Source organism: Hemitrygon akajei, chromosome 8 (genome assembly GCF_048418815.1).
Source record: "Hemitrygon akajei chromosome 8, sHemAka1.3, whole genome shotgun sequence".
Taxonomy (NCBI): Eukaryota; Metazoa; Chordata; class Chondrichthyes; order Myliobatiformes; family Dasyatidae; genus Hemitrygon; species Hemitrygon akajei.
This window is the reverse complement of record NC_133131.1, coordinates 42425501-42452806: the sequence shown is the minus strand read 5'-3', so window position 1 is coordinate 42452806 and position 27306 is coordinate 42425501. Positions and strand designations below refer to the sequence as shown.

At 43.5% G+C, this 27306-nt stretch overlaps 1 protein-coding gene across 1 annotated transcript in view; it reads left to right on the top strand.

The window, feature by feature from the left end:
* Window positions 1–27306, top strand: part of LOC140731828 (complement factor B-like) — an 80313-nt gene that overhangs the window by 31928 nt on the left and 21079 nt on the right. The window contains exons 7-12 of the mRNA XM_073053693.1: window positions 672–804; window positions 2891–3019; window positions 7071–7151; window positions 11697–11849; window positions 13438–13568; window positions 21073–21175. Of these exons, the coding sequence (XP_072909794.1) occupies window positions 672–804; window positions 2891–3019; window positions 7071–7151; window positions 11697–11849; window positions 13438–13568; window positions 21073–21175 (730 nt within the window). The remainder of the gene's footprint in view (window positions 1–671; window positions 805–2890; window positions 3020–7070; window positions 7152–11696; window positions 11850–13437; window positions 13569–21072; window positions 21176–27306) is intronic.

Below are 27306 nucleotides of genomic sequence, written 5' to 3'. Positions count from 1 at the left end.
GCATTTGGTAGGAAGGATTTTCTGTGACGATCCTTGCGACAGGGGAGCTGAATGAGTCTGTTTGAAAGGGTGCTCCGCTGCTTATTGAGTAGATCATGGAGAGAATGTGCCTGACTGTCCATAACAGATAACAGTTTGTTTAGTGTCCTCCTCCCCACGACTAACTCAAAGAGTCCAAGTTGTAGCCAAGGGTTCTTCACTCCAAGGAATGACTTCCTAGTCTGTCCAAACTCTCTCTATAACTCACGTCATGGCAACATCTTTGTAAATTTTTCCTGCACTCTTTCCAGTGTAATTGCCTGTAAAATTATTATATTGAAATATCTGAGAAGTGTTTGTCTTAATATTACAAGCATAAACAAAGGCAAATTGGAACCAGAATTGGAACCAGCTCTCGTGACAAGGGATTTGACGCTGACTTCCAATGTTGTCCAAGTCTGGAGTGTTCACCTTCCACATTATCCCTAGTGTGGCTTGGCAGGAGGAAACTCCAGGGTGAATTTGATGAGCATGTGAGATAAAATATAATTCAGGGAAAGAAGTGGGGGGAGCGGGTTTGCTCTGACAGCCAGTGCAGACTTGATGGGCTGACTGTCTCCTATATTCTCGAGAAATTTAAACATGAAATAGACTGTTTGGATTGACAGATTCTCTTTCCTGCATTCTCTTAGATGTCGGGTGCTAACGTTAAGGTCCGCTTTGAATGTATTGCATTCGGATATTTTTCTCATAAAATCATAAACATCAGTGAAAGCCTTACCACGGAGAGGATGATAGAAAGGCTTAAAGGCCTTCAGTACAGGGGTAAGTCAGACCAATTCCTATGTGGCAAGAGCAAACAAGGCAGGAGAATCTGAGAATGCACAGCTTGTCAGACGGTCACCGGGAAAAGTAAATGTAGGCGGTGTTTTTTTTTGGGGAGGTGGAAATCCTCCTTAGACAAGCCTGAGCGATGAAGTACATTTCACTTATAGAGGAGAGGAGAAAAATACTCTCATCAAGAACTTGCAGACGACTTGGTGGCACCTCTTAGATCGTACTATATCATTGAGATTACACCCTGCATATGACAGAAAAACAGGAATACAAAAGATCAGAGTGCTTTTGAAACCGCTGTGCCAGCCAAAGCTGGAAGTGGTGCAGTTCTCATAGAAGAAAGTCTGTTCTAAACCAACAGAGCAAACAGCAAAATTGTCAGAATTTGTTTTTGTAGAGTGGCTAAAGATAAAGAATTTCTTTGAGTGACTCCAAATTAAACTTAATCAACACTACAGCAACTTGACCTGATGTATGTTAGAAGATTTCTCCGGCAAAATGCTAAGAGTGTGACGAGAGGCCTAGATGAGGATGGTAAGGACCCGAGTACTGGAGTATCTGAGAATAGAAGTGAGACACTATTTCAAGACTGAGACGGGAACAGGGTTCTTGACTAGATGCTAGACAAGAACCTAACAAGACTGGACGAGAATCCAAACGAGACAAAAATCCTAAACACAATCGTGGACTTGAATCAAAGTTGAGCCCCAAACCTGAGTTCAGGTACTGTTTAAATATCCAAATCCTGGGGCCGATACACAGCCGCAAATTAGCAGAGCAGGCCAGAATCTCTAAAGTAACAGTGCCAGCTGCCGATAAGCCAGAGAATCAGAGCATCCAAACCCCGGAGGCTGGCTCAGTTGAGTGAGTACTGTAAAAAAGAGTTCCCCTTATTATCTGTCTTCTCTGTACTTTCTGCGTGACAGTAACACTCTAAGCTACATCACATATGCAAGAAAGTCTGCAGATGCTGGAAATCCAGAGCATCACAGACAAAATGCTGGAGGAACTCAGCAGATCAAGCAGCACCAATGGAAATGAATAAACAGTCGATGTTTCAGGCTGAGACCCTTCTTCAGGACAGAGAGGGAAGGGGGGAGATGCCTGAATTAAAAGGTGGGGGGAAGGAAAATAGGCTAGCTGGAAGGTGATAGGTGAAACCAAGTGAGTGGGAAAGGTCAAAGGCTAGAGAAGAAGGAATCTGATAGGAGAGGAGAGTGGACTGTAGGAGAAAGGGAAGGAGGGGGAATCCAGGGGGAAGTGATAGGTAAGTGAGAAGAGGTGAAAGGTCAGAGTAGGGAATAGAGGAGTGGGGAGCTATTCCAGTATATTTTCCCCAGCATACTTGCAGTAAATCCTGATTTCACATTTCCAACACTGTCTGGTCAGCCACTTGTCACAGAGTCATTCAATGCAGAAAGAGTGCCCTTGGGCTAGGAGTATCTGCTGACCATTTCACACCCATATGCAATAATCTTAAAATGAGTCCTACAATTATCCTAAAGTAATTTTATTTCTGCACTTGGCTCATTCCTATGGCTGCTCAAATGATCTTGTTGCTAAATGACTTTTGTTATAAATTACAAGATCATAATGTTTATAAACTTTATAAAGTTGAGGCAGTTGCTGCTACTATTCTAGTGTCAAAGATCAGGAAAATGTGGCTTTCACTAAATTGAACCTTCTTTTCATGTTACTCCTTCAGTTTTGAACACAAATGCTTTGTTTATTTATTTATTGACATAAAGTGCAGAATAGGCCCTTCGAGTCACACCGTCCAATTTAATCTGAGCCTAATCACAGGACAACTTACAATAACCAATTGGTATGTCTTTGGACTGTGGGAGGAAACTGGAGCACCCAGAGGAAACCCACGTGGTCATTGGGAGAGCGTACACACTCCTTACAGGCAGTGGTGGGAATTGAACCCAGGTTATTTGGTACTACGCTACCGTGATGCTCCAAATGTCTCTGAATAAATTTGGAAAGGAGAATGAAAGAGACAAGAAATTGATATTTAATGTCTTCATCATTGTAGTAAGACTTTTAAAGTAACGTTTCCTTCTTTTGTCAGATTTTTATGAATACAGAGGAAGAAGATTGGGGTTTGCCCTCGAATACGTTCACAAAGACATTAATGAAACTTTGAACCTTCGTAAAAGGCAAGCTGTGCCGAAACAAGTTATTATCATCATTACCACTGGTGAGTTTCTTCAGGCAGTGTTGGTCACTGATGCAAACAACACATTTCACTGTACGTTTTCGATATTTTGATGTGCATGTGACAAATAAAGCTAACTTTAAGTTTCTTTAATCTTCCAAAAAGGGGGATAGTGAGGTAGTGTTCATCAGCTTTTCAGAAATCTGCCAGCTGAAGAGAAGAAGGTATTCCTAGCACATTGAGTTTGGATCTTCGGGCTCCTGCACCTTCTCCCTCATGGTGGTAATGAGAAGAAGGCGTGTCCTGGGTGGCAACAGTCCTTAGCGATGGATGCCACCTTCTTAAGGCTCTGCCTTTCAAAGATGTCGCTTATGGTGGAGTGGGTTGTGCCCAAAATGGTGATCGATGAGTCTCTAACCCTCTGCCACCCCTTTCAATCCTGTGCATTGGGGCCTCCATTCCAGCCAGAGATGCCAGTGGCAACCTTTTAGTTCTCCTTTTAGTAACTTCTGCCCCAAATTAGCCTGTCAGGAAAGTTGTTGGCCAAGAAATTCTAGTGCATCCTAAAGTGAGTGAAAGATTGAGGTAGATTTAAAATGCCAATGCTAATCCAAACACTTCATTAAGTTGGACATTACATTTCCTTATGACCTGGAGGGAAGCGGTTCAGCTCTCAGAGATATCCTGCCACTTTCACAACCTGCTGGAGGACCTCAATACTAGTGCAGGTTCCTGACCTGTAGCATTAACAGCTCCTTCCCGTCCCACCCCCACAGATGCTGCTTGACCCGCTGTGTTCTTCCAGCCGACTGCTTGTTGCTGCTGATCCCAGGATCTGCACCCTCTTGTGTCTCAGATCAGCCTGCCTCACACACACCTCCATTAACAACCCCACTGATTTCCCCAGCAGCCATGAACAATAGGGATGAGTTACTGTGTCCAATTAAACCTCCGGTTTTCACAGTAAGAACCCAGAGTACCGAGGAGAAGTCCACGCCATCTCAAGGAGAATTTGCAAACTGCACACAGACTGCCCCCTGAGGTGGGGATTGACTCTGACTGTGGTATTGGGCAGCCTGGGGCATTGCACATTTCAGATCTTTCCCTCCCCCTCCCTCTTCACTTCCTCTTCTCTCTCTCTTCACTCTTCTAATATACTTGTTTTTGTATATGCGCCTGTCTATATTTGCAAATGTGCATATATACCTCATTTAATCAGGCTACAACTCTGTCATCCAGTTGCCTGGATTTGGATTGTGTGTTACATATTAATGTGTACTACTCCAACTGAATATTATGATGAAATAATTTCCAGTGACTGTGAATAATTTTGTTTATGGGCAAATAGGCAGCATGACAGCAGCATCTCCCATAGAGTATGGAACGATGATGTAAGAACAGGTCAGAAGTCAGCGATATAGACCCTCAAGCCAACCCCACCACTCAGGGACCTGGCCTCAACTACACCCTCCTCACCCAACCATGGATTTCCCTGTCGTCCAAAGCCTACCTATTGAACACGTTGAATATAAAAACCCAGTTCGTCTGTTCTGTAGTTTTATTTAACAATGTCAGGCGATAGGAAGTGAAGGTCAACATTCAACATTTGGGAATGGGGTCAGTGGAACAGGGAAGACCAGAACTGCTCAGAGAGGGTCTGGGAGGACGTAGAAAGTGCTGGGACATGCACAGGTCCACAATTCCTTATCCGAAATCCTTGGGGCCAGTTGCATTTCGGAATTCAGAATTTTTCAGATTTCAGAATCCCTCCTTATTGGTTCCGGGACTCCCCGCAGATACCAAAAAACACATATGCTCAAGTCCCTTATTTAACCTGTCTCAGTGCGGGTGGACTTTAGGACCCGGTGGAGCTCCAGACCTACGTACATCCTCCCGTATACTTTAAATCATCTCTAGATTACTTATAATACCTAATACAATGTAAATGCTATGTAAATAGTTGTTACACTGTGTTGTTTAGGGAAATAATGACAAGAATTGTTTTTTATTTCCAACGAAAACATTCAGTAAAACATAAAAATATACAGCTTCAAACGAACCGAATCAAACACATGGTAAATGACTTATTGGAATAAATGTAGAACATCACTGTCACTATAAAACTTCAGTAGCTTGTCTTTCTGTTCCTTTAAATCATATACAGTGGCAGTTCCGACACCATATTCTTCAGTAAGACGCCGCACAGACACACCACGATCAAGCTTCTCCAATAACTCCACTTTCTGCGTTATTGATAATGATAGATGCTCTTTTTCTCATTGTTACCCATAGGGGTATCTGCAGCTCTTTTTGACATTTTCACAGTAAAATTAAACACTAAGTCAACAGTGAACACAAAATATCAGCGAACAGCAAATGCACATGTAACCAGTACGAACACTGAGCCACAACTGACGTCTGGTGGCCTCTGCTAGTGCTGCCATGTCACACCTGAGTGACGTCAGCTGTTGGCAAGAAAAACTTCAGTTTTCGGAGCTTTTTGGATTTCAGAATTTCGGATAAGGGATTGTGGACCTGTAGTGACCGAGTTTGGAAACTCCTCTCTCGTACACTCTGAGATGGGAAAGGAAAGATGCAGGAAGGCTCAAATGGAGCTTGGGTTTGTGTAGAGTACATTTTAAATAATGTACGTCACAGTTATTTGGTTGCATGCTTTAGGCAATCCTAAGCAATTTAGATCTATTTTGCTTCTAATTTTTGACTTCATTAGTTCCTGCTCTCTCACAGTGGTGTTTTGCTTTTCCCTTCCTCCACATTACTCAGCAGGATAGACGTACCTTTAACTGTAACCTTGTACCCCAACATTTTCTACATTCTTCCCCATCTCCCTTCCATATCCTCTCTGTTCTTGTCTCCTCTGCCCCCTTGATCCCATTCCTAAGTGTTGACCATCTTTGTGGGCACTCTTCCAACCCCTGCTAAAATCTTCACCATCTCCACTACCTATGGGAACTACAGTGCCACAGGTTTTCCAACTCTTGTAAGCTGAATCGGGCTTCTTGGATTTATATTCCCATGTTAAGCCTTGAGGCCTCGATCTTAAGTTCTCTCTGGCATTTGCAATTTGGTTGTCTTTGCCCATTTGCTCCTGAAGCCTCCACATTCGGCCAACTCAATGTTGAGCCAGACAGTCCCCTACCTTGCACCTTTCACTAGCTCCAGCTCATCCCTTCCAGCCGCCTCCTCCTCACGCCCTGCACCTCCCTTGCCTCCACCCTTCTCTTCCTCCAGGTTTCTCATTCATCTTGCTATTGGCAGCTGCCCCGTTCTCCATCAGGGAACTGAGATCAAATTCCCCACCTAATCTCCACGGCACACTCCTCAAATACCTTGCTTAACCTTTGCTTAACTCTATTTTGATTATACAACTGTGAAGGAATTCGAAACATGTCTTGTATCTTAAGGTTACAATATTAATGCAAGTTATTGTTGTGGTTTACAAGGATGTTGCTGGGACTTGAGAAACTGAGTTACAGAGATAGGTCGCATAGGTTAGGTCTTTATTCCCTGGAGCGTAGAAGAATGAGGGGAGATTTGATAGAGGTGTATAAAATTATGATGGGTATAGATAGAGTGAATGCAAGCAGGCTTTTTCCACTGAGGCTAGGGGAGAAAAAACCCAGAGGTCATGGGTTAAGGGTGAAGGAAGAAAAGTTTAAAGGGAACATTAGGGGGAGCTTCTTCACGCAGAGAGTGGTGGGAGTGTGGAGTGAGCTGCCAGATGAAGTGATGAATGTGGGCTCACTTTTAACATTTAAGAAAAACTTGGACAGGTACATGGATGAGAGGTGTATGGAGGGATATGGGCAGGGTGCAGGTCAGTGGGACTAGGCAGAAAAATGGTTCAGCACAGCCAAGAAGGGCCAAAGGGCCTGATTCTGTGCTGTAATGTTCTATTTTCTCTTTTTTGCATGAAGTTACTTTTATTTTCTCTCTTGCTTACTTGAACCATCTCTCCACTACTTCTGATGTGCTTACAGTTACATGGACAAACTTCGTGACATGAAACATTTCAATTTCTGTTATTTTGCACTGCGACATTATGCAAGTTGTTTTTCTTTTCTTTCAACAGGGCGTTACAATGGAGTACCATCACCTTTTGCCGTCATAGATGAAATTTCAGCTCTCCTCTCGCACTTGCCAAATATTCTCGGTAGGTTGAACCCTCCCTGCCTCCCCCCTGTAAAGGATAGGTGGCTCCTGAAGTCCACAAAGCTGCCCCTGTCAAAGGAAGGCAGGGGAGCACACTTTAACTCGTTAAAATTGCAATCATAAAGCAGGGCCTATTTGTGTCAAGATTTTGCCTGCTGTCACCTTTACAAGGGCATGCTGTTACTAATTATGTACATTGGATTCTTAAGATGTTCATAGCAGCCTAATTACCAGTTTAAAACAGGATTGGTTAAGCAGATTCAGAATATCTAGGTCATCATATATGACATATATGAATTGTAGATAGATACAGCACAGGAATAGCACCTTCAGCACTGAATCCATACACAATAATAGGCCAACCGAATCCATACCCACTATCAGGTTCACTGTACCCATACACACTATCATGCCACTGAATTCATACCTAATATCAGGCACAATGAATCCATGCCCACTGAATCCTTACCCATTATCAGGCCCAGAGAATCCATACCCATCATCGAGTCCAAAGAATCCATATCCATCATCAGGTCCACTAAATCCATACCCACAATCAGGCCCACTAAATCCATACCCATTATCATGCCCAATGAATCCATACCCACTAGCAGACTCACTGAATCCATTCCCAATATCACGTCCACTGAATTCATACTCTCTATCAGGGCCACTGAATCCATACCCACTATCAGGCTAACTGAATCCATACCCAATATAATGCCCACTGAATCCATATCAACTATCAGACTCACTGAATCCATACGCACTAAATCCATACCCACTATCAGGCCCACTGAAGCCATACCCACTATCTGGCTCACTAAAGCCATACCCACTATCAGGCCCAAATGAATCCATACCCAATATCAGGCTCACTGAATCCATACCAATTATCACACCCTCTGAATCCATACCCACTAGCAGACTCACTGAATCCATACCCACTATCAGGACCAATGAATTTATACCCAGTAGCAGACTCACTGAATCCATACCCACTATCAGGCCCACTGAATCCATACCCACTATCAGGACCACTGAATCCATACTCACTATCAGGCACAATGAATCCATACCCACTGAATCCTTACCCATTATCAGGCCCAAAGAATCCATACCCATCATCAGGCCCAAGAATCCATACCCATCATCAGGCCCAAGAATTCATACCCATCATCAGGCCCAAGAATCCATACCCATCATCAGGCCCAAGAATTCATACCCATCATCAGGCCCAAGAATTCATACCCATCATCAGGCCCAAGAATTCATACCAACTGTCAGACTCACTGAAACCATACCCACTATCAGGTTCACTAAATCCATACCCACTATTACGCCAACGCGTCCATACCCACTATCAGGCTGACTGAATCTATACCCATTATCGGGCATCAATATTTACTCTAATCCTACCTTACTCTGTTTATTCTCCCCAAGTTCCCATTTCCTGACCATCCTCCTTCTCAGCTGGAAGCACTAGAACCAATTCCTGTGTCAACATATCAACCCAGTACTATCAGCAGGCTCCTCAAAACCCATAAGCCTTCAAAGTTCAAAGTAAATTATATTATCAAAGTACGTATATGTCACCATATCCAACCCTGAGATTCATTTTCCTGTAGGCATACTCAGCAAATCTATAGAATAGTAACTATAACAGGGTCAGTGAAAGATCAACCAGGGTGCAGAAGACAACAAACTGTGCAAATGAAAATATAAATAAATAGCAATAAAGAACGAGAATATGAGATAATGAGATAAAGAGTCCTTAAAGTGAGATTAAAAGGCAAACACGAGGAAAGCTGCAGATGCTGGAAATTCAGGCAACACACACAAAATACTGGTGGAACGCAGCAGGCCAGGCAGGATCTATAGGGAGAAGCACTGTCGACGTTTTAGGCCGAGACTCTTCGTCAGGACTAACTGAAGAGAAAGATAGTAAGAGATTTGAAAGTAGGAGGGGGTGGGGAAAATGCGAAATGATAGGAGAAGACAGGAGGGGGTGGGGTGAAGCTAAGAGCTAGAAAGGTGATTGGCAAAAGGGATACAGAGCTGGAGAAGGGAAAGGATCAATGGACGGGAGGCCTAGGGAGAAAGAAAGGGAGAGGGGAGCACCAGAGGGAGATAGAGAACAGGCAGAGTGATGGGCAGAAAGAGAGAGAAAAAAAAGAGGGGGGAGAAAAGCTAAATATATCAGGGATGGAGTAAGAATGGGAGGAGGGGTATTAACGGAAGTTAGAGAAGTCAATGTTCATGTCATCAGGTTGGAGGCTACCCAGCCGGTATATAAGGTGTTGTTCCTCCAACCTGAATGTGGCTTCATCTTGGCAGTAGAGGAGGCCATGGATAGACATATCAGAATGGGACCCCCCCCCGCCTCTTTCTGCTTTCCACAGGGATCGCTCTCTATGTGACACCCTTGTCCATTCATTCCCCTCCCCCATCCCTTCCCACCGATCTCCCTCCTGGCACTTATCCTTGTCAGCGGAACAAGTGCTACACCTGCCCTTACACTTCCTCCCTCACCATCATTCAGGGCCCCAGACAGTCCTTCCAGGTGAGGCGACACTTCACCTGTGAGTCGGCTAGTGTGGTATACCGCGTCCGGTGCTCCCATTTATATATTGTGAGACCCGATGCAGACTGGGAGACCGTTTTGCTGAACACCTACACTCCGTCCGCCAGAGAAAGCAGGATCTCCCAGTGGCCACACATTTTAATTCCACGTCCCATTCCCATTCTGATATGTCTATCCATGGCCTCCTCTACTGTCAAGATGAAGCCACACTCAGGTTGGAGGAACAACACCTTATATACCGGCTGGGTAGCCTCCAACCTGATGACATGAACATTGACTTGTCTAACTTCTGTTAATGCCCCTCCTCCCCTTCTTACCCCATCCCTGATATATTTAGCTTTTCCCCCCCCCTCCTTTTTTTTCTCTCTCTCTCTGCCCATCACTCTGCCGGTTCTCCATCTCCCTCTGTGCTCCCCTCTCCCTTTCTTTCTCCCGAGGCCTCCCATCCCATGACCCTTTCCCTTCTCCAGCTCTGTATCACTTTTGCCAATCAACTTTCCAGCTCTTAGCTTCACCCCTCCCCCTCCGGTCTTCCCTATCATTTCACATTTCCCCCTCCCCCCACTACTTTCAAATCTCTTACTATCTTTCCTTTCAGTTAGTCCTGACGAAGGGTCTCGGCCCGAAATGTCGACAGTGCTTCTCCCTATAGATGCTGCCTGGCCTGCTGTGCTCCACCAGCATTTTGTGTGTGTTGCTTAAAGTGAGATCATTAGTTGTAGGAACATTTCAATGATAGGACCAGTGAGTGTAGTTATATGGTTATTGTTCAAGAGCCTGAAGACTGAGGGGGTAGTCACTGTTCTTGAACCTGCTGGTGCGAGTCCTGAGGCTCTTGTACCTTCTTCCTGAAGGCAGCAGTGAGAAAAAAGCGTGGCCTGGGTGCTGCTTTCCTACGACAGCGTTTCATGTCGATGTGCTCAATGGCTTGAAGGGCTATCCTACCTTTTGCAGGATTTTCCATTCAAGGGCATTGGTGTTTCCACACCAGGCTGTGGTGCAGCCAGTCAATACATTCTCCACTACCCACCTATAGAAGTTTGTCAAAGTTTAATAGGTTTCAATAGGTACATTTAATGTCAGAGAAATGTATACAATATACATCCTGAAATTCTTTTCAGGAAATATACACACCAAAGATTGGGAACTCACCAGGACCATCACAGAAAACCACTTTATACTGTGCTGTACAGGCAATGCAGGCTTTAGCAATTTGGGCTTTTCCCTTCATTCCCAAAGAATCCATATATCATGTGTGAACCAGGAACTTCCTTAAGTGAAGTGAATTCCAGCATCTATTCTCTCATTTTGAGGTCTAGAATACAAGAGCAGGGATGTGATGCTGAGGCTTTATAAGGCACTGGTGAGGCCTCAGCTTGAGTATTATGAACAGTTTTGGGCTCCTTATCTAAGAAAAGATGTGCTGGCATTGGAGAGAGTCCAGAGGAAGTTCACAAGAATGATTCCAGGAATGAAAGGGTTATCATGCCAGGAACATTTGACGGCTCTGGGCCAGTACTCGCTGGAATTCAGAAGGATGGGGATTGGGGGGGGGGATCTCATTGAAATCCTTCGAAAGTCGAAAGGCCTGGACAGACGGGAAAAGGATGTTTCCCATGGTGGGAAAGTCTAGAACAAGAGGGCACAGCCTTGGGAGAGAGGGGCACCCTTTCAAAACAGATGCGGAGAAATTTCTTTAGCCAAAGGGTGGTGAATTTGTGGAATTTGTTGCCACGTGCGGCTGTGGAGGCCAGATCTTTGGGTGTATTTAAGGCAGAGATCGATAGGTTCTTGATTGGACATGGCATCAAGGGTTACAGGAAGAAGGCTGGGAACTAGGGTTGAGGAGGAGGAAAAAGGATCAGCCATGATTGAATGGCAGAGCAGACTCAATGGGCCAGATGGCCTAATTCTGCTCCTATGTCTTATGGTCTTATTGTATGTCCTCTTCCAACTATGCAGATATCTATGCCATTGGAATTGGGGAAATAGATAAAAATTACCTGGAAAGTTTGATACCAATGAAGGAAACACCAGCACACGATCAGCGATATGCCTTCTATTTTCCAACCTATGATTATCTGGAGCAAGCACGTGAGCAGCTGAGAAAGGACAGTAAGTATATTAAATCAAGTTATTACCAAGAGATCCAATTTACCCCTTTGTGGTCAATAGGGTAGGCAAGAGAAGCAATCAGCACAGATTTCTATTCTTCATGTGGGACCTTCTGAAGTTGCTGTCTCGAATGGACCAGAACACCAGCTTGTGCCCTACAGAGTGGAAGATCCTGGCAGATTATTGACGGCCATCTTGAATCAATGAGTGTGTGCCTTTAGGTTTCTGTACCTCCTTCCTGATGGTAGCAAAGAAAAGAGGGCGTGTCCTGAGTGATGGGGGTCCTTAATGATGGATGCCGCCTTTTTGAAGTTGTCTTGGATACTACGGAGGCTAGTGCCCGTGATGGGGCTGGCTAATTTTACAACTCTCTGCAGCTTACCTCGATCCTGTACAGTAGCAACCTCCCTCCCTCAGGTTTCAAAAATACATTTAATGACAGAGAAACGTGTACAATATACATCCTGAAATGCTTTTTCTTTGCAGCCATCCATGAAAACAGAGGAGTGCCCCAAGAGTGGATGACAGTTAAATGTTAGAGCCCCAAAGTACACCCCAGCTCCTTTCCCTCCCATGCCTAAGCGGCAGTGAGCAACAATATAGCCAGTTAGAATGCTCTACACAGTGCATATGTAGAAATTTGTAAGTGTTTTAGGTGACGTACCAATTCTCCTCAAACTCGTAACGAAATATAGCCGCTGTCCTGCCTTCCTTGTAATGCATCGATATGCTGGGCCCCAGGCTGGTTCTGATATTCCTAGCTGTATGTTTGTTTCCCCAAGAAAGTGTTTTTCTTTTTCCCTTTATATTCCAGCAGATGTTGGCATCAAAAAAGCCTATTCCCATGGATGCCAACTGTTGCCATGTCTAACTGGGCAGTCTTATCTGATCCAATGACCAAGAGTTGACAACAGGAGGGAGTCAGGAGTACCATTGCATTCTTCCACCTGTGACCACGCAAGGAGACGGATGCTGTCGCACTCTTATCCTGCAGTTCTAGAGAACACTTGGAGTACTGTCTGCAGTTCAGGTTGACCTAGTATAGGAAAGGCACCATCAAGAGAAGAGTTATAAGGATGCAGCCAGGACTTGGGAACTGAAGTTATATCAAGAGATCGGGCAGTCTAGGACTTTATTCTTTGGAATGTAGGAGAACGTGGGTGATCTTACAGAGGTGTGTAAAATCACTGGAATAGACAGGGTGAATGGGCTCAGTTGCTTTCCCAGGAACAGGGAACTGGGGGGCGGGGGAAGCACGGTTAAGGCGAGAGGTGAAAGATTTAAAGGAAACCTGAGGGATTGTCACGCAAAGGGTGGTGCGTAGATGGAATGAGCGAGTGGTTGAGACAGATAGGGTAACAACAGTTAAAAACCACATGGACAGGTTGTTGGATGGGAGCGGCTTTGAGAGATATAGGCCAAACAAGCAAGTGGGACTAGGTTAGGCGGGCACCTTGGTCAAAATGGATGAGATGGGCCAAAAGGCCTGCTTCCCTGCTGTAAATCTTTCTGGCTATAACACCCAGAAAGGAAGAGTGCCATCAAATCCTTACACCATCTCACTGGACGTAACCTTCATTGTTCTCAGGTACCCTACAGACCTACGATTGTGGCATCCGAGGGAATTTAATCCAAAGACCAATTGGGAGAGTACTTGGTGGCGTCAAATCGAAAGAGTACGAATGGCCATGGCAAGTCAATATAGACTTCCCACATAAAGTAAGTTAGTATCTTTCAAAGCTCTTCATGAAGAGATTTTTGAAGGTAATAAGGCATAGAATATCCCACTTGCCAGACAACAGTATTTACCCCTTCATCTCTCATTCACTCCTCCTCACCCCTTTCAATAGTTCTCTCTTCTACTGAAGGACCTCAGACTTAAAATGTTAAACCTTTTTCTCCTTCCACAGCTGCTGCCTGACTTGCTGGATATTTTCTGTTTTTATTTCGGGTTTCCTGCTTTAGCAGTATTTTTGATTTTCAATGATCTCTGCAGCTCCCATCTATCAGTGTATATAACTCCAACTGCGAACTCATAATCTACAGTATATAACTGCAGCTCCTATCTCTCAATGTATATAACTCCATCACTAACCTTCTGTGTGCAAAGCTCCCTGGGTCCCCTCCTCCTTCTCTTTCTCCTCTTGTCTACTCTTCTCCCCTATCAGATCTTTCCTTCTCCAGCCCTTGATCCTTCCCACCCACCTAGTTTCACCTATCACCTTCCAGCTAGCTTCTTACCCCTCCCTCCACCTTTTTAATTCAAGTATCTTCCCCCCTTTCTTCTCAGCCCTGGAGAAGGGTCTTGGCCCAAAGGGTCAGGTAGGCTCAGGCAGAGCAGCCACTGTCAAAGAGTGTGCCAATGACAGAATGTGAAGGGTTTGGCTTAACTTCTGCATGAACAGGTGGAGGCACAGTTAAGAAGAGGCAAGTCAGGATGGAATGTTCCTCCGGTCAGATGTGGGAATTCGGGATACCTCACATTTTTCCTGATGACTACATCTGCGGGAACTGCACTCAACTTCAGTGCCTGACTGACTGGGTCAAGGAGTTGGAGCTGGAGTTGGATGCACTCAGGATCATTCGGGAGGCTGAAGATATTATAGACGAGACCTTTGAAGAGGTGGTCACATCCAGAGTACAGGCTTCAGACAGTTCATGGGTGACCAGCAGGAGAGGGATGGGGGTTAAGCAGTCAATGTAGGGTCCTCCTGTGGCCATTCCCCTCAGCAATGAGTACACCCCTTTGGATACTGCTGGGGTCTTGACTCATTAGATCACAGCAGCAGCTGCCAGCCTGGTGGCACTGTGGTTAGCTCTGAGAATCAATAAGGAAGGGTGAAGTCAGACAATACGGTAGTTATAGGGGACTTAGTAGTTAAGGGGATTCTGTGGCCACGAAAGAGACACCAGGATGGTGTGTTGCCTCTTGAGTGCTAGGGCCTGGGATATTCTCAAGGGGGAAGGGGAACAGCCAGGGGTCGGGGTGCATATTGGCACCAATGACACAAGCAGAAAAGGGGAAGAGGTCCTATGCAGTGAGTATATAGAGTTAGGGAAGAGGCTGAAGAGAAGAACCTTCAAAGTTGTAATCTCCGGATTACTGCCAGTGCCACAGCGAGTGCAGGTAGGAGTGGGGTGATAGCACAGATGAATGAGTGGCTGCGGAGATGGTGCAGGGGACAGGGCTTCAAGTTCTTGGATCACTGGAACCTTTTCTGGGGAAGGGTGACTTATACAAGAGGGACTGGTTGCACATGAATTGGGGTTGGAACCAATATTCTGGCCAGAAGGTTTGCTGATGCTACTCGAGAGAGTTTAAACTGGTTTTGCAAGGGGTGGGAACCAGAGCTCCTGATCAGTAAGGAAAGGATCAGACTAGAAGGTAGATGTCAGGGAAAGTATTGAAAGACAAAATCAAAATAACAGGTATGAGGGGCCGGATAGTTTGAAGTGTTTGATGCTAGGAGTATTATGGGTAAGGGTGATGAACTTAGAGCATGGATCAGTACATGGAACTACGATGTTCTGGCCATTATTGAAACTTGGTTGAGAGAGGGGCAGGAATGGGTGATTAATGTACCAGGTTTTTAAAGTTTTAGAAAAGATAGAGGAGGAGGTAAACAAGGAGGTGGGATTGCACTACTAATCAGGGATAATATCACAGCTACACTCAGGGGGAACATAATGGAGTGGTCAGACACTGAGACCATTTGGGTAGAACTCGGGAATAGAAAGGGTGCATTCACACTGATGGGATTTTATTACAGACCCCCTGGACATTGAGCAACAGATATGTAATCCGATTAAGGAAATGTGTAAAAATAATAGGGTTGTTGTCATGGAGAATTTCCACTTCCCTAATATGAACTGGGACCTTCTTAGCGTAAAGGGTTTAGATGGGGCTAAATTTGTTAACTGTATGCAGGAAGGTTTATTAAATCAATAAGTGGAGGGTCCAAAGAGAGGAATCTGTACTGGACCTGGTGTTGGGTAATGAACCTGGCCAGCTGACTGACCTTTCAGTGGACGAGCAGTTAGGGAACAGTGACCACAATTCCTTAACTTTCAGGATAGCAATAAATAGGGATAGGTATGGTCCTCGGGGGAAGGTTTTCAATTGGAGTTGGGCAAATTACGAGGGCATTAGGCAGGAACTAAGAAGCGTTAATTGAGAACACCTTTTTTATGGCAAGTCCACATCAGACATGTGGAGGGTGTTTAAAGATCAAATGCTCAGAGTGCAGGGAAGGTCTGTTCCCGTTAGAAGGAAGGACAGGGATAGAAAGAAAAGAGAACCTTGGATGTCCAGGGAGGTGATGAATTTAGTAAAAGGGAAAGAGGAAAATTATGTATACTTTGTAAAACTTCAGAAGTTAGGAGCAAACGAAGTACATGACGGTTATAAAGAAGCCAGAAGAGAATTAAAGAAGGGAGTTAGAAAAGCCAGAAAGGGCCATGAAAGCTCCTTGGCAAGTAGGATTAAGGTGAATCCCAAGGCATTCTATACATACATCAAGAGCAAGAGGATAAGCGGGGAGAGAGTGGGACCATTCAAGGATAAAGGGAGGAACATTTTCTTGGATGTAGAGAATGTGAGTGAGGTACTTAATGAGTAATTTGCTTCGGTGTTTAAAGGATATTGAGGAGCAGGAGATCAGTGCCGAGTGTATAAATACATTATGGCATTTAGATGTCAAGGAGGAGGAAGTGTTGGGCCTCCTAATGAGTATTAAGGTGGAAAAGCCCCCAGAGTCCGATGGGATTTACCCTAGGTTATTGAAGGAGGCAAAAGACGATATTACTGGACCCTTGACTGGTATATTTGTGTCCTCTCTAGGTCCTGGAGAACTGGCAAGTGGTTAATGTTGTACCTCTATTTAAGAAGGAAACAAGGAAAAATCCTGGGAACTATTGACCAGTGAGTCTCACGTCAGTTGTAGAGAAATTGCTGGAGAAAATTCTTAGGGATAGGATATATGAGCATTTGGAAATCCATGGCCTAATTAGGGGGAGACCATGTGGCTTTGTGTGGGGCAGGTCGTGCTTCACCAGCTTGATTGAGTTTTTTGACAAGGTGATGAGAGAGATTGATGAAGGTAGAGCAGTAGATGTTGTCTACATGAATTTTAGTAAGATGTTTGACAAATTCCCTCATGGGAGGCTACTCCGGAAGAGTAAGATTCATGGGATCCACAGCAAATTGGCTGTTTGGATTCAGAACTGGATTGCGAGGTGACAACTGAGGGTAGTGGTTGAAGGGACTTATTCAAGTTGGTAGTCTGAAGTCTGTTATTAGTAGAGTTCCGTAGGGATGTGGGCTGGGACCTCTGCTATTTGTAACATTTATAAATGACCTGGATGAAAATGTAGATGGGTGGGCTATTAAATTTGCAGATGCGGATATGGGCAGAGAAATGGCAGATGTAGTTTAACCCAAATAGATGTGAGGTGGTACACCGTGGTAGGGCAAATGCAAGGAGACATTACACTGGTAAGGGCAAGGTCCTTAACGGAGTTTCTGAGCAGAGAGATGTTGGGATCCAAGTTCATAGCTCCTTAGAAGTGGCTACACAGATCTATATGGTGGTTAAGAAGGCTTGTACAATGCTTGCTTTTATTAGTCAAGTTTAAAAGTCAAGGGGTTATGTAGCAACTTTATAAAGACCTGAAATAAAATCCTTAAAAAGAGCTGACAAAGAATCAGAAGGTGTAGAATCTTGTGAGTAGAATTAAGAAACTGCTAAAATAAAAAGATCGTGATGGGAGTTTATTACAGGCCTCTGAACTGTAGCCAGGATGTGTGATGTAAATTTCAATGGGAAATAGAAAAGGCATGTAATATGAATGATGTTACGATAGTTATGGGGGGTTTCAATATGCAAGTAGATAGGGAAAATCCAATTCATGCCAGATCCCAAGAGAAAGAATTTGTAGAATGCCTAAGATTTGTCTTTTTAGAGTAGCCTGTTGTTGATTCCACAAGGGGAAAGGGAATTCTCAATTGGATGTTCAGTTTGATTAGAGAGCTTAAGGTAAAGGAAGCCTTAAGAGGCAGTGTTCTTAAGATATAATTCACGCTGCAGTTTAAGGGGGAGAATATAATGTCAAGTGTATCAGTATTATAGTGGAGTAAAGAGAATTACAGAAGCATGAGAGGAGTTGACTAAAGTTGATTGGACACTAGCATGGATAACAGCAGAACAGCAACTGCTGGAGTCTCTGAGGACAACTTGGAGGACACAGAATAGATACTTCTATTCTGAAGAAATATTCTAAACAGAGGATGAGGCAACTGTGGCTGACAAAGGAAGTCAAAGACAAAAGAGGGGGCCTGTAAAGTAGCAAATATTAGTGGGGAGCTTTTAAAAAACAACAGAAGGCAACTAAAAAAAGTCATAAGGTGATAAAAAGTTAAAAGGTGATAAGGTAGATAGAGTTGATGTGGATAGGCTTTTTCCGTTGAGAGTAGGGGAGATTCAAACAAGAGGACATGAGGTGGGAGTTAGGGTGGCAAAAGTTTAAGGGTAACACGAGGGGGAATTTCTTTACTCAGAGAGTGGTAGCTGTGTGGAACGAGCTTGCAGTAGAAGTGGTAGAGGCAGGTTCAGTATTGTCAGTTAAAGTAAAATTGGATAGGTATATGGACAGGAAAGGAATGGAGGGTTATGGGCTGAGTGCGGGTCGGTGGGACTAGGTGAGAGTAAGTGTTCGGCATGGTCTAGAAGGGCCGAGATGGCCTTTTTCTGTGCTGTAATTGTTATTACGGTTATATAAAAGATGAAATATGAAAGCAAGGTAGCCAATAATATTAAAGAGGATACAGAAAGTTTTATCAGATATATAAAGAGTAAAAGAAAGGGGAGGGTAGATATCAAATCACTGGAAAATAATTTGGGAGAGGTAATGATGGGGGACAGAGAAATGGTAGATGAACTTTTTAAGTATTTTGCAATAGATTTCGCTGTGGAAATCATCAGAAGTATGTCAGAAATTTGAGAGTGCGTGTGTGTGGGGGGGGGGGTAGATTGAACTGAATTGAATTGACTATTTCTTACAACCTTCACATACATGAGAAGTAAAAATCTTTAAGTTACATCTCCATCTAAATGTGCAATATGCAATTTAGTAATTTATAATAAATAGAACAGTCAATGTAACATATAATACACTCAAATCAGTGTGAGTTAATCAGTCTGATTATCTAGTGGAATAAGCTGTCCCAGAAACTGGTCCTGGCTTTTATACTGCGGTACTGCTTCCTAGATGTTAGCAGCCAGAATAGATTGTGGTTGAGATGACTCGGGTCCCCAATGATCCTTTGGGCTCTTTTTACACACCTGTCCTTGTATATGTCCTGAATCATGGGAAATTGACAACTACAGATGCACTGGGCTGTCCTCACCACATGATTTAGGGAGGTACAGTTCCCATATGTGAGTGTAGTTGCTATTACTAAGGAGTAGGTGCTTAGGAAGCAGAAAGGTCTGAGGGTAGATAAGTCAGCTAGACCTGATATACTGCACCCAAGGTTCTGAGAGATGTTGCTGAAGACATTATGGAGGCATTAGTAACGATCTTTGAAGAATCATTCTGCAATGGTTCTGGAGAACTGGGAAGTTGCAAATACTACTTCACTCTTAAGAGAGAGAGAGAGAGGCAGTAGAGAGGAAATTATAGGCAGTTAACCTGACTTCAGTGGTTAGGACGATGTTGGAGCTCTTTATTAAGGATGAGGCTTCGGGGTACTTGGAGGCATATGATGAAGTAGGCCAAAGTCAACATGGTTCCCTCAAGGGGAAATCTTACCTGATAAATCTGTTGGAATTCTTTGAGGAAATAACAGTCAACATGGACAAAGGAGAGTCAGTGATGTTGTTTCTTGGTCTTTCAGAAGGCCTTTGATAAGGTGTCACATGTTATGAGGTTTCTTAACACAATGAGAGGTATTACAGCAAAGATGTTAGTATGGATGGAAGATTGGCTATGGCAGGAGGTAAAGAGTTGGAAAGAAAGGGGCCTTTTCTGGTTGGTTGCTGGTGACAGGGAGTGTTTCGCAGCGGTCAGTGATGAGATCACTTCTTTTCAGATGGCAGATGAAATGTAGTGTAGTGAAATATATGGTGATGCATTTTGCTAGAAGGATTAAAGGCATGAACTGTTTTCTAAACGGGGTGAAAATTCAAAAATCAGAGGTGCAAAGGAACTTGAGAGTCCTTGTGCAGGATTCCCTGAAGGTTAATTTGTAGGTGAGGCAGTGGTAAGGAAGGCAAATGAAATGTTAACATTCATTTCAAGAGGAGCAAGGATGTGATGCTGAGGCTTTATAAAGCATTGGTCAGACTGCACTTGGAGTATTGTGATCAGTTTTGGCCCGTTATCTAAGACAAGATTGGTTGGCATTGGAGAGGATCAAAGGAGATTCATGAAAACAATTCCGGATATGAGGAACATTTGATCTGGTCCTGTACTTGCTGGAGTTTAGAAGATTGTGGGGGTTGGGGGGGGGTTGGATTCTTAGTGAATCCTATTGAATATATTGAATATTGAAAGGCCTAGACAGAATGGATGTAGAGTGGATGTTTCCTATAGTGGATGAGTCTAGGACCAGAGGGCAGAGCCTCAGAATAAAGGGATATCCTTTTAGAACAGTGATGAGAAGGAATTTCTTTATCCAGCGGGTGGAGAATCTGTGAAATTCATTACCACAGACAGCTGTGGAGGCCAAGTGACTGAACATATTTAAAGCAGAGGTTGATAGGTTCTTGGTTAGTCAGAGCGTCAAAAGTTATGGGGAGAGGCAGGAAATTGGGTTTGAGAGGGACAATAAATCAGCCATGAAGGAATGACGGAGCAGATTTGATGGTTCAAGTAGTCTAATTCTGCTCCTATGTCTTTATGGTCTAAACAGGGGAAAACATAAACTCGTAATGGAAAGGAAGGTCATTTACAAAGCATTGGAAGATGATTTGAGCTAAATCCTTGGACTGATGAAGCTCCCACAGCACAACACTGGGATAGCTTGCTTTTGAGATTGGGAAATCTCTGTTAAGAACTGAGTGCTCTCTTTCAAAGAGTGACTGACTGTCCTCAATACCTTTGGTCTATGCATGTTGATGGGACTCAGTTTCATGCACGGCAATTCCGTTAACATATTTGTACAGGCCTAAGGGTTTATGTTTTATTCCTCCTTTAACTCCTTTCCTTTCATTCCTTTCCACAGGAATTTTGTGGAGGTTCAATCATCTCAACGCGTTGGATTCTGTCTGCTGCTCACTGTTTTAATGGCTCATTGGACATGATAGATGACATAGATATATGGATTGGTGAGAATCAGACTATTCAATTCTACAAGGGACATTTTGATGTCAATTTGCCTTATTTGTAGCATTCTCACCTACAGGAGGTTAAGTGTAAAACACTGGTCTGTAATTTGTGCCATTTTCTGGTCTGATAAATAACTTCAGAACCAAAGGTTTACAGCATCTTGGGGATAATAAACTGAGCTTTAAGCTTTGAAAGAACGAGAAAGATTGGTAGCATTGTAGAGTCACAGAGCTGCAAACAAACAAATACAGTAGGTGCTTCTGTCTGCCATGTCCACACCACCCATTGTAACTAATCTCAATTGCTTCATATAAAAGGAGTGTTTCTGGTGGCTCCACGCCTGTACCCGGTGGAGTTCAGATGGATGAAGAGGGGATCTCATTGAAGCCTGCCTGTACTTAAAGACCTGGGTAGAGAGGATGCTCAGAGAATGTGTCCATTATGTGGAGAGTCTAGGATCCAAGGGCATTGCCTCAGAATAAAGGGCTGTCCCTTTAAAACTGAGATGAGAAATTTCTTCAGCCAGAAGTTCATGGATCCATGGAATTCTTTGTCATGGATGGCTGTGGAGGCCAAGTGACTGGGTGTACTTAAGGCAAAGATTGACAGGTTCTTAATTGGTGAAGGATTCCGGGTTACAGAGAGAAGGCAAAATAATGGGGTGTAAAATAATCAGCTGTGAATGACAAGCCAAATGGTCTATTTCTGCTCTTATATCTATTGTCTATAGATGATGTCTGTAGCTTTCTATGCTTTGGCAATTAGGTGTTGGTACTTCTTAAATGTAGTGGAAGTCTATGCCTCCACAACCTCTTCCCGCAGTGCATTCCTGCTTCCAAACACCCTCTGTGTGGCAAAGAAATGCCCCCTCAGATTCCTTCCTTCACCTTAGATCTCTCCTCTCTCCATCCTCCCCATGATAGAAAGGTAACGTTACCACTCAGCTTCCTCTGTTCCAGGGAAAACAAACCCGGCCTATCTGGTCTCCCCTTATCGCTGTAATGCTCTAATCCAGACAAAATCCTATCTGATAAACATCAATGACCAACCTTTCTCTCTAACACAAAACAATCAAAAACAAATTTCTTGGCTCATCGCCTCATTTTGTTACCGATCTGATCTTGCTGTGTACGCATCTGGCTTTAGCGTTTTCCTGTGCAATAACAGTCCTCGAACTCCAACATAATCCATCATCCGTCTCATTCTTCACTGAGGATCTGACTGCCGCGCATTCTCTCTTTTTGAGCCACCTGCACTGGGTAGACAGGGACAAGTTTCCCCCATCCTGCATCAAAACAAAGCATTTTCCACAGTCACGAACACCACGGGAAGTAGACATGGGGAGGAATTTAATCTCATGTCAATGAGTGGGTCTGAAAGTGGCCGCCTAAAGCAACAGCACTTCAGAATTCAGTTGCCAGCCTGCTGGCCTCCATTTATAATGAAAACCACAGACGCTGTAAATCTGAGATAAAAACAAGAAGTGCTGGAAACGCTTGGCACATCTGTTTCACTGTGGAAAGAGAAACAGAGTGGAAGTTTCACATTAAAGACTTTCATCAGAATTCCCCAACAGTGAGTGTATCAGTCTGTGTGCAGGAATGAGTGGGTAATTCCAGTATAGCTGTTATTCATTAAGAGTGGTATTAACCTAACTGTCCCCCGAGTGCAATCAACAATTGGTAAATCTGTCAACAGACATTATGCTCTTCATCTGTTTTATTAAGTAACTGTGGAAGTATTTTGTAACGGATATCGTCATTAGGAAAGGATGGAGCAAACACTAGGAACCAGATCTGAGCTAGGTTTGTGAACTCTGCTGTTTGGTTGGTGGGGTGGCCACATGAATGGGACTTGGCAGATTTCCTACCCCATCTCCAGCTTATGATGCTCTGGGACCAGAGGACAGCACAGCCTCATAAGGCATAGGAGCAGGATGAAGCCATTCAGCCCGTCAAGACTGTCCACAGTCATGGCTGATTTATTTTTCTCTCAACTCCATTCTCCCCATGGCTTTCTCGCCATAACCTTTGACACCCTTTCTAATCAAGAACCTATCATCCTCTGCTTTAAGTATACCCAAAGACTTGGCCTGCACACTAGTCTGTGGCAAGTAATTCCACAGATTCACCACCCTCAAGCTAAATAAATTCCTCTTCATCGCCGTTCTAAAGGGATGTCCTTCTATTCCGAGGCTGTGCCCTCTGGTCATAGACTCTCTTGCTATATCTTCTCCACGTCCACTCTATCTGGGCCTTTCAATATTTGGTAAGCTTCAATGAGATTTCCCTTATTCTTCTAAACACCATCAAGTACATGTCCAGGCCATCAAATGGTCCTTTTATTCCTGAAATTATTCTCGTAAAACCCCCTTAGACCCTCTCCAATGCCAGCATATCCTTTCTTAGATAAGAGGCTCAAAACAGCTCACAATATCCCAAATGTGGTCTGACAACAGCATTAGCATTCCATCCTTGCTCTTATAATCTAGTCCTCTCAAAACGATGTTAACACTGTATTTGCCTTCCTTGCCACCGACTGAATCTGCAAATTAATCTTTAGGGAATCCTGCACTAGGACTCCAAGTCTCCGTGCACCTTCAATTTCTGAATTCACTCCTCATTTAGAAAATAGTGTATGCCTTTATTCCTTCTACCAAGTGCATGACCATGAACTTCTTCACCCATTCTCCTAATCTGTCTAAGTCCTTCTGCAGGCTCCCTGCTTCCTCAGCACTACCTGCCCATGCACCCTATCTTCGTGTCACCCATAAATATGGCCACAAAGCCATCAATTCTGTCATCCAGGTCATTAACATATAATTTGAAAAGTAGCAGAGCTTAACACCAACCTCTGCGGTGCACCAATATTTACTGACAGCCAGTCAGAAAAGGCCTTTATTCTCACTCTTTGCCTTCCTCCAGTCAGCCAATCTTCAGTCCATGCTAGTATATTTCCTGTATTACCATGGGCTCTTGTTTAGCAGCCTTATATGCGGTACTTTCTCAGAGGCCTTCTGTAACTCCAAGTAAGCAGCATCCATTGGCTTTCCTTGTCTTCCTAAAAAAGTTCAACAGATTTGTCAGGCAAGATTTCCCCTGAAGGAAAACATGCTGCCTTCAGTCTACTTTATCATATACCTCCCACAAACCTCATTCTTAATAATGGACTCTAACATTTTATGAACCACTGAAGTTAAGCTAACTGGCCTATAATTTCCTGTCTTTTGTCTCCCTCCCTTCTTAAAGAGTAGAATGACATTTGCAATTTTCCAGTCCTCCAACTATTCCTGAATCTATTGATTCTTGAAAGATCACTACTAATTCCTTTACATTTTCTTCAATTACCTCTTTCAGAACCCTGGAGTGTAGTCCATCTGGTCCAGTTGACTTATCTGTCTCCAGAACTTGCAACTTCCCAAGCACCTTCTCCTCAGTAATAGCAACTGCACTCACTTCTTCCCCTTGACACTCTCAAATTTCTGGACTATAATCTCCTGTCTTTTGTCTCCCTCGCTTCTTAAAGAATGGAGTGACATTTGTGGTTTCGAAAAGCTCACACCTCCAGCGCTCTGAGATTCCTTTAAAGTTGTAGCAGTTACACTAAGAACCACTCAAGAGATATAGCTCATGGGGGAGGGTGCTGTGGTTAGGGGGAGGGAATCTGCACTTGGCATTCAGTTTGCACAGGCAAAGACCAACTTCCCCACACATACCTGGACACCAATGTTTGTCAAGGCTGAGAGTATTATGGGATGCTGAGAATATGGTTAAGGAAGTTCAGAATGTCACCAAGCAAACTTCTGCTGATGTACTGTTGAAGATATCCTGACTGAAGATATCATGATTTGTAATGGCAAATTGAATGTGCAGAAAATAGTGGCCTTGGCTCAATACAGTGCCTTGGAAAAGTATTCAGCCCCCACAACTAGTTTCAGATTTTACTGTCTCATTTTCTAAATTTCAAATATATTGAAGTAGGATTTTTGAGCTAATCTACAAAACATTGTGAATCATGTCAAATCAAACAAAAAATTCCAAAATCTGTCAACAATTTACTAAAAAATCAAAAACCAAAATTGTAAGGCTGAAGAAGTATTCATCACCTTTGTAATTAGTATGCTAACTTTCCTCTAGTGCAACATTACCTTACCAATTCACCCAATTTGTTGATGTAGAAAACTGGGTGGGAGGATCACCTGAATAAATACCCCCTGTCTTTGTAAGGTCTAACTGTATGGTAGATTTTCAACAGACCAAACCAAGTGAAGACAAAAGGGCATTCAAGAAAAGTCAGGGAAATGATAATACAGAAGCACAAATCTAGGGACAGGTACAAGAACATCTCAAAGGCACTGAATATAGCTCGGAGCTCAGTGTAGTCCATCGTGACAAAGTGGAAAATATATGAAACCACAGCCACACTGCCTAGGTCAGGCTGCCCCTCTAAACTTAGTAACTGGAGAAGATTAACACTTCTGAGAGAGGCTACTGTGATGCTAACAGTCACTGACTGAGCTGCAGAAGTGAATGGTTGCAACTGGAGATGAAATCCCTGGCTCCACAATCTCTGCGGTCTTGAACAAAAAGGGTATTTATGGAAGAGTGGCAAGGAAGAAGCCCTGGATAAAAACAAAAGCATATCCTTGTCTGTAAAGGCTTTGCAAAGTGTCACTTAGAAAATACTATATGTGGAAGAATGTCTTGTCATCAGATGAGACTAAAGTGGAACTTATTTGCCTCAACACTAAGCAGTACCTGTGATGTAAATCTAGCCAGGTAACACCCTCACTACTGTAAAGTATCGTGGAGGTAACATCATGCTATGGGATGCTTTTCAGTAGCAGGATCTAGATATCTGGTCAGAATTGATGGGAAGATAAATGTGGCCAAATACAGAGAGGTCTGGATAAAACCCTGCTATCCTCTGCCAGAAAGCTTAAGTAGGGGAGGAAGTTTATCTTTCAGCATGACAACAATCCAAAGCACACTGCCAGAGCAACCACAGGGTGGCTTCAAATGAAGAAAGTTGATGTCCTTGAGTGGCCTAGTCAGAGTCCTGACCTTAACCCAATCAAACATCTCTGGCAAGACCTCAAAATTGCTGTCCCCAACTAACCCGGCATAGCTTGAGCAATTTTGCAAGGAGGAATGGTCAAATCTTGCTCTATCACGTCATGCGAAATTAATAGAGAGCTATCCAAAAAGTCTACTGACTGTGATAGCTGCAAGAGCTGGTTAAAGTGCAGAGCAAAGGAAAATCAATACTTTGGAACTGCTGACATTTCAGTTTTTGAATTTTTAGTTTTTCGTGCTTTACAATTTTCCCAGTTTTTTTTTAAGAGTCTACTGTGAAAAAAGGAGCATGTGATTCACAAGTAAAAGTTCTGAGTCAAATTGATCAAAATCCCTGGTTGTATATTTTTTAATGTGAACAAAGGGTTGGGGGCTGAATACTGCAACGAGGCACCGTACATCACGAGCACATCCCTCCCCACCGCTGGTAGAATATACATGAAGCGCTGCCTCAGGAAGGCAACGTCACTCAGCAAAGATCCTCACCACCCAGGCCATGCCATCCTCTCACAGCTACCATCAGGTGGGAGGCACAGAAGCCTGAAGTCCCACACGTCAGGTTCAACAACAGCTACTTCTCTTCAACCATTTGGTTTTTGAACCACCTTGCACAACCTCAATCACTGCAGTGTAACAACCCTATGACCACTCCGACAACTTTGTGCTACAATGGATGTTATTTTTGTGTTCTTTCTTGAAAGAACTGTATATAATTTTTATTTCTCTTGTGAAGTTTGTGTACCTTAATGCTATGTGCCTGTGATACAGCTGCAAGCTTTTCATTACCCCTGTGTCCATACCTATGACAATGAACTTGATCTTGACTTCAACTTGTGTTAGGCAAAATATTGGAGCTATGATTTTCTGGGAGTTAACTGTGTATATTTCCCCTCTGTAAGACATTTCAACACCTATAATATAAATACAGCAATGTTTATCCTAGGAAGCTTTGGAAGAAGAGTTTCTGCTTCAAATGGTGTACAAAAGATCAATATTGACCTTAGTCTGGTAGGAGGAAAATAATTGCAGAATTATTTTCCTGCCATCCAGGACCG